The following is a 14,922-nucleotide window of genomic DNA, read 5'->3' as shown; positions in this document are numbered from 1 at the left end:
GCTCTGATCGCCACGGTGTTTAGATGACTAGACCAGTTCAGTTTCCTGTCAATGTTAACCCCCACGATGTTGATAGTAGGGGATTCAATGATGGTGATGCCACTGAATAGCAAGGGATAATGGTTAGAGCCTCTTTTGTTGGAAATGTAATTTATAGTTTTTTTATTATTATTATTAATATTATGTATTGCAATGCACTACTACTGCAAAACAACAAATTTCTCAACATACAATATGCCACTGACGTTAAACCTGTTTCAGATTCATTGTGCCCTGAATAACTCTGGCAAATCTGCAGAGTTCCCAGAGGCGCCTGGTGCAAATGACATTGCAAGGAGGAACCAGCAGGGCCTGGAACTAATACTTCATAAAACACCCATATCTGTAATTTCATCCCTCCCCATAGAAACTATTCTCTTCTGTCCCTCATGATAAATCCTGCCATGCACTGGAATCTTTCCAGCCCAGAGATACTGTGGAGAAATTTGCCATTAGTCATTAGTACTCAGTATGTGCAATGTATCAGCTAACAGTTGTACTCATTTCTACAGAAAACAACAAATATGCACTTTTTTTAAGACAGTTGTAAAAACACCAATAATTCCATTATATTTTAAATGTATTCACAGTTTAAATAGAAGTGAGAAAAGGAAAATACACCAGCTATTAAACAAAATTAATTTTTTTTTTGTACTTGCCAAACAGCATAAAAATGACCCACTCCTGACTCCCAAGTATTTGAGGTCTTCTCTGAGTGGTGGCCATTGTGAAAGGACCACATTAGCCAAAGGTAGGAGGGACTATCTTTAGCTACGTTTAACCTGGATTCTCTCAAGTCCCTGTACTCAGGATAATTTTCCATGTAAATTAGGAAGTGTGTGCTCGAAGGAACATCTGACAGGAATTATAAAAATATTACATTCCATGGCGATGAGAAAATTGAAAGCCAAGAGATAGTAAAAAGATGATGAAAATGGACCAGATAAAGAAAACTCAGAGATAATCAAATCCAGGAACAAATTACACTTACCCTGCAGGAAACTGAAGAAGACACATCGGACAGCTCTCCAAGTCCAATCCTCCTTCCACATGCCCATCAGACCTCCCCGTAGTGACAGCATCTTTGTGATTCATCATGTTAGTGGCACAAAGCCTATTCTCAGGGAAAGAATGGCTTTGCCATTCCCCAGTGATGATAATATCATCCTCCTCTTCTGCAACTACTGTCCCTCCTGCAGGCATTTTGTGTTGTTTCGTCTTTTCTTGACCGAGCTTCTCAGTGAATGGTGTTGGCTGCATTGGTTCTGGATTTGTTTTCTGAAGAGACTTGGCAGGACTAGGAGGAGCATTGTCTGCTTTATGTCCCACATCCACTGGGTAAACGTTCTGTTTCCTCCCAGCTTGCTCTGCACAAAATCTCACTGGATCTGCTTCAAAGGAATTGCTGGCCTTTACATTTCCCAGGTAGTTCTTTGACTGTATGCTAAGATACTTTGTTGCCTCTGCAGAAGATAGAGCACCCTTGTCTTGTGCTATTTCTGAGGGAGGAGGTTGAGATCTGTCTATACACAGCTCAGTGGAATTCGTCCATTCTCCCTTGTTGGCAGCAATGCCCCGATGACTGAAGAGTGAATCAGATCTACTCCTTTCTTCCAGAACCACTGCAGGGGGAAATGGTGTCCACATAAAACTCTCATCACCCACTGAAATGGTTTCAGTGGCAATGGATTCAACACACTTGGGAATCTGCCATTAAAGAATGTTAAACACAGTTAAATGTCTGTAAAATGTATCAATGGAAAAGAAGTCAAAATAGGGTGGGGGGGGGGGAAATACCCAACATGTATCTCCAGACAAACCCATATCTATTACAGTCCTTCTACTATTAGAATTATACCCCTTCCCCACTTCCTCTCACAGCTGGTTGTGAGAAACTCACCGATTCCAGCAACTCACATTAAAAAAACACCCAGATAGTTAGCCACAGGAACATTAGTTTCATCTATGATGCTCTCCCACCTGCCAAAGGTGCTGAAGATTCACTCCACTGGTATGGGCACGCTGACAGGAAACAAGATGGAATGTGGAGTTATGTTGCTTTACTACTGAATTGCTCTTACAAGTTACGGAAAAACAAATACATTGGTTAACCGTAGAAAACTTCTGCTGTTCTAACAGAACAGCTTCAATGTTTTTAATGTCATTTTTTAAAACAGATGTGTGCTGATTTATCAAATAAAACACACAGAGTAAATGCCTGAATATTCATAGTTTGCACATATCCTGAATTTGATATTAATCCCTGCTGGTTACCAGAAACTTAACTTGACCAGCTAAACAAATATTGTGGTTACAAGAGCAAGTTAGAGGCAATTGTTTCACCCCTTATCTCTCAAAGACTTCCCACTGGCCAAATGGGACAAGGCAGGAGTGTGATGAAAAACAGCTTATCAGTTGCTGGAAAAAGAAACTGCTCAATTGGCTCTGCATTCATCGATCCAAATATTCAGTTTGATCTATCGCCACAGGTACAGAAGCATAAGGCTCGGCATTCCATACAAAGACATTTGAGAAACAATAGTTCTTCTACTGTAGAGAATGCCTTTACAAGGTGAAGCCAGGAGAATAGGGTTGATAGGGAAAATAAATCAGGCATAGTCAAAAGGTAGAGCAGATGATGGGCCAAAAAGCGTAATTCTGTTCCTATGTTTTCTGATTTTTACTGGGTTTGAAGATGACTTGCTTCCCCTCCAGTACTGTCGGCTCAGAGGTGGATGACTCCTAGGGAGAACCACAGACTCTGTCACAGATTTTGACTAAACTGTTAAGGCCTGGTTTTTGCACAATTGATCTCATTGGTACAAACAGGATCTGCAAAAGAACCTCCAGAGAGGGCCTCCACTTGCTATATGTACTTGCTTCTCTGTTTCCTCCTTCATCTGCTTCTGCAGGCTTTCAGGAACTGGGCTGAGCCCTCACAATCATGAGGTTGTGGCCTGTGCAGGAAACGAGAGACAAAGGGTCCATTCTACTTCTGTTTATCCGCAGTTTGGTAGAAACCAGAATTCCAATTTGAGGAGCTTTTGGCAGTGTTTAGCAAGACCTGTGGTTGCCAGGAGAGCTGAGCTGTGGAAAAAGGGCCCCCAACATGATTCTTGAAATGTGGATGGCAGCATGGACTACTCAAGACTAAATTACATTAAGAAAATTCTTTTCATGCTTATAAACCTGTGGTGCATATGTTTAAAGTCAAAGTCAATGTCATCATCATATGCACAAGTACATATACACACAGGTGGAATGAAAAACATATTTGCAGCAGTATCACAAGCACCTAACACTATTCACAAGGAAAACATAAATTATACAATCTTTACAAGAAAAAGAACAAAAACAAGACAAAGTCCATTTTAGTGCAAATTAATCAGAGTGGTCATGAAGCTACTAAACTGCAGTGGTGAGGATTTTGATGATGATTTAAGAACAAATGGTTGAAGGGAAGTAGCTGTTCTTGAACCTGTGTGGGACTTCAGGTTTCTGTGTCTTCCGCCCAATGGTAGCTGTGAAAAAATGACATGACCCTGGTGGGAGGGATCTTTAGTGAACACGGAGAGTAAGTCAGGGAGACTTGGGTACACATAAGAGCCCAAAGCATCCTCCTTTATGCAGTCTGATGCTCCCTGATCTTATTGGAAGATGACAAACCTCAAAAAGCCCAGATGTACTATCTGCCTGGTGGGTCCTCTTTAAAGAAGGGTAAAAGAAAACTCCTTTTCTGTAAGAAGGGGGTAACTTTGGCCTCTAAAGTGCAACGGTGGACTGGATTATAGGATAAAATCTTTCACCACCACAGGAAACAGTCTAGAAGCTGGGAAGTTCAGTGTGACCATCATTTCTCCAGGCAGAAAGGCACATTTACACAGCTCCAGATACATTGTTCCTTTGTAGAAATGGAGGTAGGACAGTGGCTCCCAGTTCTTTCTTTATGAGAGAAAGTCTATTCTTAATTAGCCTCAAGAAATGCAGCTCCTGAAATGAGGTTTCCAGGAATAATCCCAACTTCCCCTCCCCCGGGTATCTCTGCCATGTCATGCATCACATTCAGCCAGATCACCTTGAAATCACTCAGGGAAGAAGTAATGACTTACACCTCATCAGAGGTCACAGAAGCCATCTGCATCCTTTACTGTGAAAGTCTCAAACGTTCACGTATCACAGTACAACTAAGTGAACAGTGGTCATGTGACCTTTAAAGAGTTTTGCAGCTGTGAGAAGCTGTCATGGATTCCCAAAAGTTACCCAGAATGTTTCTTAATCTGAAAAACATGATGCAATTTCAGCTAGGGATGATCTAAGAAGACTGAAGTAATTCCTGTGTGTTGCATATACAACATATAGGTTGCTTTCTAGAACCTGTGCAAATGAGCAGCTTCAATGTTATATATCAAAACAATTAAAATCACCTGATACAAATGTCTAGCCCAACAAAAACAAATGCAAAGTGCATGAACTGGGTGAATATGTACTACCCTTAATAAACATCAATAGAAACTGGTTAAAGCAAACAGCCTGTGTCTGCCATACTATTTCCTCATCATGACAATAACTGCTGAATTGTTATTGATGGATATGTTGGCGACTGGAATCCAGAATCCAGCCCACTAAACTTAATGACTGAAAGCCTTTTTTTTTAGCTCAAACCCCAACAGGCTAACCCAACACTTGAAATGGAAAGGCATATTATATTAATCAAAACACACTTTGAAGGGAAATTTGGTTTTCCTTTATTAGGTGCTGAGTTTAGCAGAGAAAATGAATAAAATGAGACAGTGGTAAATATTGGCCTTCAATTTATCCTAACTCTCAGATGGAGCCAGCAGCAAGCTAGGGTCAGACTGCCAGCCAGAAAAGAAATGTTGTTGATTTTTGTAGAGCAACTCACTGAATAAATCATAGAAATGAAAGATTTCACAAAATCACCTCTTAGGAGTCCAGAAAGAACAATGGATACCGCTTGTCAATTTCCATATTATTGGTACCATAGATATTAAAATTAAGTATTCCAAAAACCTTGGAGAATTATTAAGTTAGAAGTGAGCTATCAACAGCAGGAAAGTCCCATCTACAAGTTCTGGTTTGAGGGGACTGATCACCACAAGCACTACAACAAACTGAATTCAGAAGTGGAAATTCAGCCAGTATTTCCAACTTTAACCTGCAGGAAAGAAAAAGACTAAACTGGGGATGAATGGATGGTGGGGTGCTTGGAAATGTACAGTAACAAATTGGCATTGTCCCTGAGTGCTTTGTGAGTAGTGTTTGTGCAGCATTACACCAATGGACAAAGTAATGACAAACTACAGAAAGACAAGCAGATGCGTTACTGGAAGAATGCCACGTACACTGATTAAGCAGGCAAATGGCATGCACCCTGAACTTGAGCTGACATGCAGTAGCTAACACTTGCGTAAAAAGAGTTGACTAGGCTGGGTTTTTTTTTTTGGAATTTATCATTGGCTCTTGTGTGGTGTTAGTCTTCCCTTGCAGCAAGTAAAATAAGCACACTTATGATTGATCCACTCTGGGTTAATCGTTGTTTGTTATAAGATGCAGAGAAAAGGCACTCAACAGGAGAATTTCTATTTATTCATCAATCAGGATCTGGGTTTTGAAAGCAAGTCCACAACTGTCTATCCCTAATTGCCCTAGACAAGATGGTAGTGAGCTACCTTTTTGAACCACTGGTGTTCTTCTTGTGAATGTACTCTGTTGTCCTGTTGGGTATGGATTTAGCTCCCATACTGTTAAAGGTCCATGTCATAGTAGTGTACAGTTTGGAGGATAGCTTCAGTTGCTTGTAGCTCTTGTCCTCCTGAGAGTAGAGGCAAGTCAAAATTATTCTGGGTAAATAACTGCACATACACTGCAACCACTGAGCACCAGTGGAGGGAATGAGTGTTTAAGGTGGTTGATGAAATGCCAATCAACCAGATAGTTTTGTCCTGATCAGTATCAGTTTTCTTCAGTTATTGGAGCTGCACTCAGCCAGGCAAGTGGAAAATATTTCATCACATTCCTGAGTTTTGCCTTGTAGATAATGAAAAGGATGGCAAGAAGAAAATCCAAGACCCTAAGTTACCTAGAATATAATTGTCTCTTCTAAGTCACTCTATTCACTGAGTCTCTAGTCGATGGTGACTCCCCAGGATAATGATGGTGGGGAACTTGCTCATAGTAATGCCACTGAGCACAAAGTTAGCTAATCAAACTCTCTTGCTTGAGATAATCATCACCCACCATTTTTGCAGCATAAACATTACTTTACTTACTAGCCCATGTCTGAATGTTGCTTGGTTCTTGCTGCCTATGGATAGATAGATACTTTATTGATCCCAAAGGAAATTCTAGTGTCACCGTAGCATTACAAGTGCACAGATATAAATATTAGAAGAGAAGTAGAAAGAATAAAAAATAAGTTACCACAAATAGTCTAACAGGAAGTGGTCATCACTTCCCCAGGTATGGATTGACGCATACCTCATGGCTGAAGGTAAGAATGACCTTATATAACACTTTTGGAGCAGCGCAGTTGTCATAGTCTACTACTAAAAGTGCTCCTCTGTTCAGCTGAGGTGGCATGCAGAGGGTGAGAAACACCGTCCAGAATTGCCAGGATTTTCCTTAGGGTCCTTCATTCTACCACAGCCTCCAGTGAGTCCAGTTTGACTCCTATAACAGAGCCAGCCTTTCTAATCAGTTTACTGAGCCTGTGGGCATTACCCATGTTGATGCCATTGCCCCAGCACACCACCACATAGAATATCTTACTGGCAAAAACAGACTGATAGAATATGTGAAGGAGAGGTCTGCATACTCCAAATGACCTGTCTCCTCAGGAAGTAGAGGTGACTCTTGCCCTTCGTGTACACAGCCTCTGTGTTGGTGCTCCACTCGAGTCTGTCATCCAGGTGCATCCCCAGGTACTTGTCGGACCTCATCATATCCACGTCCTCACCGTCAATAGTAACACTGAGCAGTGAAGGCTTAGTCTTCCTAAAGTCCATCATCATTTCCTCAGGTGTTCCCAGGTTTCCCCCAGGTGCTCGGGGAAGGGTAGGAGGCAGGGAGGAGAGTTGATGGAATATAGGGGAAATAAAATGGGATTATTGTCGGAAAAGTATAAATGAGACTTGATTGTCAGTGCTGTATTATTCTATGACTCTTTGTTAGCGAATGATTCCGCCTTTTCTTTAGCTTCTCCTTCTTTGGCTGTCCATTGATTTTGATGTTGACTGAGGCCTAGGCAAGGTTGTATGGGAGACCGGCAGTTACCAATGCTGCAAGTCTTCCCTCTCCACGCCACTGATGCGGGGCACTAGGCCGATACAGCTTGGCACCGGTGTCGTTGCAGAGCAATGTGTGGTTAAGTAACTTGCTCAAGGACACAACACGCTGCCTCAGCTGAGGCTCGAACTAGTGACCTTCAGATCACTAGACCAATGCCTTAGCCACTTGGCCACGTGCCAATGCTTTTCTTTATCACTTACATGCTTGGCCCATTGGAGCCTCCTCTTACAACTAGCTGTTTAGTTACCCACCACCATTCATGATTAGATGTAGTAACACTGTGAAGCTTTGAAACTCTTGAATTTAGGGCATGTAATTTACTCTGTTTAAATGGCAATCGATCTATTTAGGTCCCATTTTCTCCTACAGGCCTCTTACTGGAAAATGGTAGCAGAAACACAAGCCCTCCCAGCCTAACTGAATTGACAATCCCACCCTCCCACCCCACCGCCTTGGCTTCAAGAAGCATACATTTCCCAGCAGGGGATTACTGCACTACAATGAAAAAGGAGAACCTTTAAACTTGGCATACTGTGCTAAGACCACCAGCAGAAACACAAATGGTGTCCTGGCCAACATCAGCTGATTGAGTACAGAACTGGAAACTCAGCATGGGACATTTTAGTGTGTACAGTTCAGAGTTCAAACCCAAACTGAGTTTACAGCCTTACTATCTGTTGAGAGGAAAAACACAAAGCTTAGAGTCAAGAGCTCACCAACCGCTGAATTTCCCTAGCTGCACACTTCGCCCAATCAATGCTGAAACAAGAAATGAACAATAAAAATAATAACCACTTTATGCAAGAAATGTTTTTTTGTCACCTTCCCAAAACAGTTGTAATTAAAATGCAAATGTGAGCATAATGTCATATGGTCCTGATAAGAGTCAAAAACCAAACTGGCAACCACATAAATGTGCAATATGGAATATATGGAGTAAATATCAAAGATCAGGGACCCTCACATGAATTAAGATATTAAACTGAATGCCATTCCTTCATAGTACCTTCTCAGGGCTTAAGGGTAAGTCTGGCACTCTTATAGTCTTCCAATCTGATCCTTTCATGTCTGGAAACATAGATTTCATCATTACAGCCCAAATATGGTCAGTCTCATTTATGTCATTGTCATCGAACCAAGTGGAAACGGTAGCTGAAAGCCTGCAAGAAGAAAAACCTTCCTGTTAGCCATAAGTGTCACTTGGTTTAAACAATTGTTTTATTTTAAATTTGCTAACTCTCATTTCTTTTTCAGGTGTTATTATATTTTCATTGAGATAGAGCACAGAAAGGGCCCTTCCAGCCACACTATTCAACAATTCCCAAATTTTAACCCTAGCATTATTACAGGACAAATTACAATAACCAATTAACCCTCCACTGATACATCTTTGGACTGTGGAGGGAAACCCATAGTCACGGGGAGAATGCACAAACTCCTCACAGGCAGCGACAGGAATTGAATCTAGGTTACCTGTATTGTAAATCATTGTGCTCACCACGACACCGTGCTGCCCTGTTATTTCTCTCACACTCTTACAGAGGTTGATCTCCCTCTTGCTCAAGTGGTCATTATTCGCACAAAAACTCTTACGCAATATCCAAATGTATTGGGTATCTGCTAATCAACAAACACAGAATGCTAGAGGAACTCAGCAGGCCAGGCAGCATCTATGGAAAAGAGTAAACAGTCAATGTTTCAGGCCAAGACCCTTCATGAGTCCTGATGAAGGGTGTCCTCCCAAACTGTTTACTCTTTTCCATAGATGCTGCCTGGCCTGCTGAGTTCCTCCAGCATTTTGGGTGTGTTGCTTGGATTTCCAGTACCCGCAGATTTTCTCATGTTTGGGATATCTGCTAAGCTTGATTCTATAGACCCTACATCCTAGTTGGAAGTTACTGGAACATGACCAGGAACTTTTCTGATGTTTCTACCAATTTTATCAGAATTGCAGCAGTGAGAAGCTCAACCACTCTCCCAACCTCCCAAATTATTACGGGAATCGGCTTTGGATCTGTCTAGTGTCTTTAACAAGCCTCTCACAATACACTGGCATCTTAACTCAAGTAAATAACTTTTGGAATCAGAGGCTTTGGGGTCATGTTCCTCTCTAGGATTTATAATCCACCAATTGCAAAAAAAAATGGGTGCCCAAGGGATGCAATTCAAGTTATTTATATCTCTGCAATGGAGATTGGAACTGCAATGCAGCATTGTCAAATTTCCTGTCCTTGAAATGACAAATTGAAGCAAATCCTCTCTGTATATTCCATGAATTTATAAATATTAAGGATTACTTGGGGAAGACCAGCAGATCTTAGGTTTCAACACAAGAAACAAACTGAATACTGTAGTCATTCAGCTGGAGCTCCATCTGTACAAAACTGAGATGCTGTACTTTAATAAATATTGTACGAAACAAAAGCAGAAAATGCTGAAAACACTCAGCAAGTCAGACTTTTGATTTCAGGAGAAATGTGCCTCCTCTCATCATCAACAACTCTACAGATGCATTGTTTCTACATTCAGGCACTTGGGCATTATATTTCTCAGGACCTCGTGTGGGAGAAACATTATTTCCTTCGTTAACAAAAATGCTCGGCAGAGGATGTATTTCATGCGGCAGGTGGTAAAATTCCATCTTCCCCAGATCATACTGGTGCAACTGTACCTGCCACCATAGAGAGCATCCTCTCATGATATACAAAAACTACAGTGAACTATCAGGTCAGCAGAAAAGGTCAAGGGCTGCAGTTTACCGTCACTGCAACACTTGTATGTCCAGGACAAAGGAACAGTAAGAAAATTTCATTGTGGACACTACCCACCCTTCAAAACGCATTCAAGATTGTTTGTCATTTCCTGTGCACGAGTGTACAGAAGAATAAAGTAATTGCTATTCTGGATCTGATGCAACACAAAAAAAAACACAAAAGATAAAGAACACAAGAATAATTTAAAAACATACACAGTAAATACATAAGATAGCTTATATACATTGATTGTATGTACATAAGATGACTGACAGAAATTATAAAGTAGTGGAGGAGTTTATGGATGGAGGCTTTGATCATTTTTACTGCTTGAGCAAAGTAACTGTTTTTGAGTCTGGTAGTCCTGGTGTAGATGCTACATAGCCTCCTCCCTGATGGGAGTGGGGCAAACAGTCCATGAGCAGGGTGGGTGGGATCCTTCATGTTACTGGTCCTTTTCCAGCAACTTTCTGTATATGTGCCCTTGATGCATTGGCCAATTTTGACTACATGTTGCAGAGCCTTCCTGTCTGCAGCACTGCACTTTCCATAACAGGCAATGATGTAGCTTGTCAGGATACACTCTACTGCGAATCTGCAGGATAACTAGATCATGAATGTGCAAAGCCCACCTCTCTTCAGCCTTTTCAGAAGTAAAAATGTTGATGAGCTTTCTTGACTGTGTAGGATGTGTTCTGGGAGCATGAGAGGTTGTGTGTGATGTGCACTTCCAGGAGTTTGAAACTGCTTGTAGCTTCCACTGCAGTGCCACCAAATTAAAACGGGGTGTGAGTGGTGTGAGATCTCCTGAAGTTGATAACCATTTCCTTTCTCTTGCTGATATTAAGAAAGAAGAGCCTATTTGCCTGACACAAGGCCTCAAGCTCGTCCATTTCCTCTCTGCAGGCTGTTTCCAATAGCTCCCTTCTGGAAAGGCCTATAGGAATATTAAAACAAAAACTTCACACCATCTTAGAAGTTTGTTCCCCCAAGTAGTCACTCAAAAATTCTAGTTAACCTCCTGCCAACCCCTTCTATCACTGCTGTCATTGCACTGGACTGTAGATACTTTAAACCTCTCTTTATAGTGTTTTTTACATTATAAATACATAATGGTGTTTATTTATGTATGCACATTTATTCCATATCTATTCTTTAACCTCTAGCTTTATTTTTTAATATATACAACTCTTTATTTTTATATACTTTATAATTAGTGCTGTTTTTGTTGCATGTCGCACCCTAACACACCATAGCAAATTAAATGTGAATATATATGGCAAATAAAGTTGATCCTTTCTTCTCAGACCTGAGGAATTAGCTAGGTTTCCTTTCCACAGATACTGCCTGACCTGCTCAATGTTTCTAACATTTTGTGTTTTTAAATTTCAGATTTCAAGGTTCTGCAGATTGTTTTTTATTAATAGTTGGACTGAGTATCAAGATTTATATAATCACAAGTCTTTTCTTATAATATTGGTGTCAATATGAATGCCAAACCAAAAGGCTTCTGAATAAGTGATCCCAAAGAAAGAATTAAGTACCAGATATGGTTAATACAGAGTAAAATCATAAAAAGCTAAAATATGGAAAGCTACCTCTCAAGCTTTTATTCATATCTCATGAATATGAAATTTTATTAAATTTTACTATGGAATTTGTGAATTTCACCTCCAAAGACAGGAACCCAAAAACTATTGGAAGCATGAACACCGCCAGATGTTAAAGTGGATCATGGATTCGCATGGGGCATGTCACAGAAAACGGCCGTTTGGCCCGTCTGAATTGTACTGTAGCTTTCTCCACAAAATGAGGCTGTTCTTCAATTGGGAAAGGTTCAGTAATGACGAAAACAGTGGTCAGCATGGGTATGGTGGGCCGAAGGGCCAGTTACTGTACTGAGCCACTGGCCGGAAGAAGCCGCTCACTTACTCCTTCCTCTCTGGCGCCGGCTGCTCGATGTCCTGCCGCGGCTTGGGGCTCAGCTCCCGTGGCTGGCCGAGGCTGGCAGCTCTCCTTCGCTTTAACTTGAGCTTCTTTTCCTCAGCCATTGCAACGACCCGAGGCCCAGGCCGACCTGAACCTCCGGCCTGGCCCGTCTCGGGTCGACTCAGCCCGGGTTTGAATCTCCCGCCCACAACTCGCGCCTCTTCTTAAAGCGAGAAGACTTCGTTTCGCTTCATTAAGATCAAACTTTAAATCCCGCCTCCACACCGTACGAAGCTACTACAAATACGAGAAGTAACTTCACTTTCGCGTACGGGAAAAAAAAACCTTATTTTAGTTGTTCAATTTAAATAATGTTTTAGGTTAGTCATGTTTCCGGTGACTCAGAAGACAGGGGGCGGACTGCGGTCTCACATTCCACCCTCTACGCATAAGCAGCCACTATTCCATCGTATTATTCATCAACGCCTCCTGGAAAAATCCTGCCCATGTGAATGAAAGACTGGATTGTTTTCACCTGCGGGATCTCCATAAAAGCAAAGTACGTGGATGGTGAAAATCCGAGATAGGGAGTGTTGGCAACAATCAGGTCAGGTAGAGTTTCATTATGAACGCCTTCCAGAATAAAAAAAAAGTGAGGAGTTAAATGAGATAACAAAATAATTTACTAAAAATGTCAAACTGTTCCAGATTTACAGTTCAATTATTTTGACCTCCAAATCAACTCACTTCTATAATGAGAGCTCTTCAATAGCTGCATCACGAGTACAAATCCTGGAACTTCAGCCGCAATAAAGACCAGTTTAGAGATGGGTTTTTTCTCATGGTGAATCATCAGGCATGGGGAAGATGTCACTAGTGTCCCAGTTCCAGGAAACTCAACTGGAGATTACAAGGGGAAATCTTTACACAAGTATAGAGATGCTTGGGCAAGCCTGTTCAGTAGCATGTGTTAGATGTACTGTATATGAGCATGGGAAGTCAGCACCATTGTGCACTCAGCTTTGAACAAAGGCTGGTGCCACCCTTTCCAGCAAGAAAATGGTGGCCATCTCCAAGCAGCTTTTGATATGTCCAACCACCCCAAGATTGTGTGTGTGTGTTACTGTAGATGCTCAGAATTACATTGTGGCCCTGAATTCCCTGCAGAAACCTATTAGCCAGTCAGAGCAGAAGGGCAGTATTTTAAACAGAAACAGAGGCCTTCCCTGACGTTAGTCCTGTTTGTGACAAGTGTAAAGGGAGCGAGGCTTCTCTTATTCATATGTACCGGGCTTGTCCTAGTTTAGAGAAATATTGGAGAGAAGTTTTTTTTATCTCTATCTCATATTCTTAATTGCCACTTAGAACCTAACCCTCTGTCTGCTCTTTTTGGCACCCCGGGTGAGGCAGATATGCATTTGAGTCCGACTAAACATCGAACACTATCTTTTGCCTCTCTTTTGGCTGGATGCTTAGTTCTTCTCAGGTGGAGAGATGTTGCCCCACCCACTCATGCTCAATGGCTTAGTGATATTATGTCCTGTTTAGACCTTGAAAAGATTCAATATTTACTTCTCAATTTGGACATAAAGTTTCATAAGGTGTGGGGACCTTTTGAATACTTTCATAACTCCTCTTTAGATTAAGTTTATTCTTTTTTTTCTGTACCATAATCCCTTACTTTCAGGTTTTTTTAATGGGAATTACATTATAGTTTTGGTAGGCATTATATATATATATATATATATATATATTTACAGCTCTGTGGGGTCGAACGCTCCAATTAATTTCTCTTTTACATATTATAATGGTTGGCCTGGAGTTTTGTAGTGGAAGGGTGGGGAGGATACTAACTTTATATGATTTTATTTTAGGTGCTTTTTCCTTATTATTATGAATTATAAATTAGCCATGTTTGTTTTGTACTGTATTAATCTCCATTTTGTTGATGGTTTTGTAGTTGTACTGTAGAAACTCATAAAAAAATTAATAAAAAAAGAAATAGAGGCCTTCACCTCAACAATTAAAAATTATCCGAAAGTTTTGCAACTCAGAAGTTCAGTGCACTTAAAAATCACCTCCATGAATCCCCCAAAAATGCGAGTATAAATAGTACAAGGGAAGAACTTGCCATGTTCAAATCTGGAGTTAACTTACATATTATGTGACAGAAGGAGGCTATTCAGTCTCTTGTATCCTGGCAGATCGATCCCACTCACCTTTATTTCAATATAGCCCCTATAATTAATTATCTTGCATGCTCATTATTTCCCCCTGTTATTCATTTGCCGTTCACCCACACCAAGGGGATATTTCCTGTATGTTCTCCACACTGTGTCAATTGCACGTAAATGAACCATTTTCATAGCATGTGCACATCGAACAGCAATTGACATCACTGTCTTTTCCACTTACTTTGGTGCCTGTAGGAACACCATTCAATATATGTGAGGGAAGCTGTAATCAAATAAAGGTTTGCAATCAGTTCTACACAATTCAGTCCTTCTGCGCTTAAAAAAAGGGAATGTGCCACATACTTGAATGCCTAAACAGTATAAAGTCAGGGCTCTGAGTAATACAGTAAGTGCTTTATATGTAATATCTCAATTATACTGTATAAGAGACTGTAGTATTTCAGGGTGCAATTATTTATGCTTTCATAAGCACAAAGGATTTTGCAGACCTGACCTGATAGAGGTGTACAAGGTGCTTGGAAGTAGGTACAGAGGAGATGTCAGGGGTAAATTTTTACGCAGAGTTTGGTGAGTGCGTGAAATGGGTTGCTGGCGACGGTGGTGGAGGCGGAAATGATAGGGTCTTTTAAGAGACTCCTGGATGGATACATGGAGCTTAGAAAAATAGAGGGCTATGAGTAAGCCTAAGTAGTTCTAAG

General features: G+C 41.0%; 1 protein-coding gene across 1 annotated transcript in view; it reads right to left on the bottom strand.

The window, feature by feature from the left end:
• Positions 1-12,378, bottom strand: part of LOC132382206 (uncharacterized) — a 32,971-nt gene extending 20,593 nt beyond the window's left edge. The window contains exons 1-3 of the mRNA XM_059952194.1: positions 12,033-12,378; positions 8,354-8,507; positions 1,031-1,746 (exon numbers count right to left, since the gene is read on the bottom strand). Coding sequence (XP_059808177.1) covers positions 1,031-1,746; positions 8,354-8,507; positions 12,033-12,151 — 989 coding nt within the window. The 5' untranslated portion in view covers positions 12,152-12,378. The remainder of the gene's footprint in view (positions 1-1,030; positions 1,747-8,353; positions 8,508-12,032) is intronic.
• Between the last annotated feature and the right edge of the window lie 2,544 nt (positions 12,379-14,922).

This window comes from Hypanus sabinus, chromosome 27, assembly GCF_030144855.1.
Source record: "Hypanus sabinus isolate sHypSab1 chromosome 27, sHypSab1.hap1, whole genome shotgun sequence".
Classification (NCBI taxonomy): Eukaryota; Metazoa; Chordata; class Chondrichthyes; order Myliobatiformes; family Dasyatidae; genus Hypanus; species Hypanus sabinus.
The sequence above is the reverse complement of the archived record's forward strand: the minus strand, read 5'-3'. Positions and strand labels throughout refer to the sequence as shown.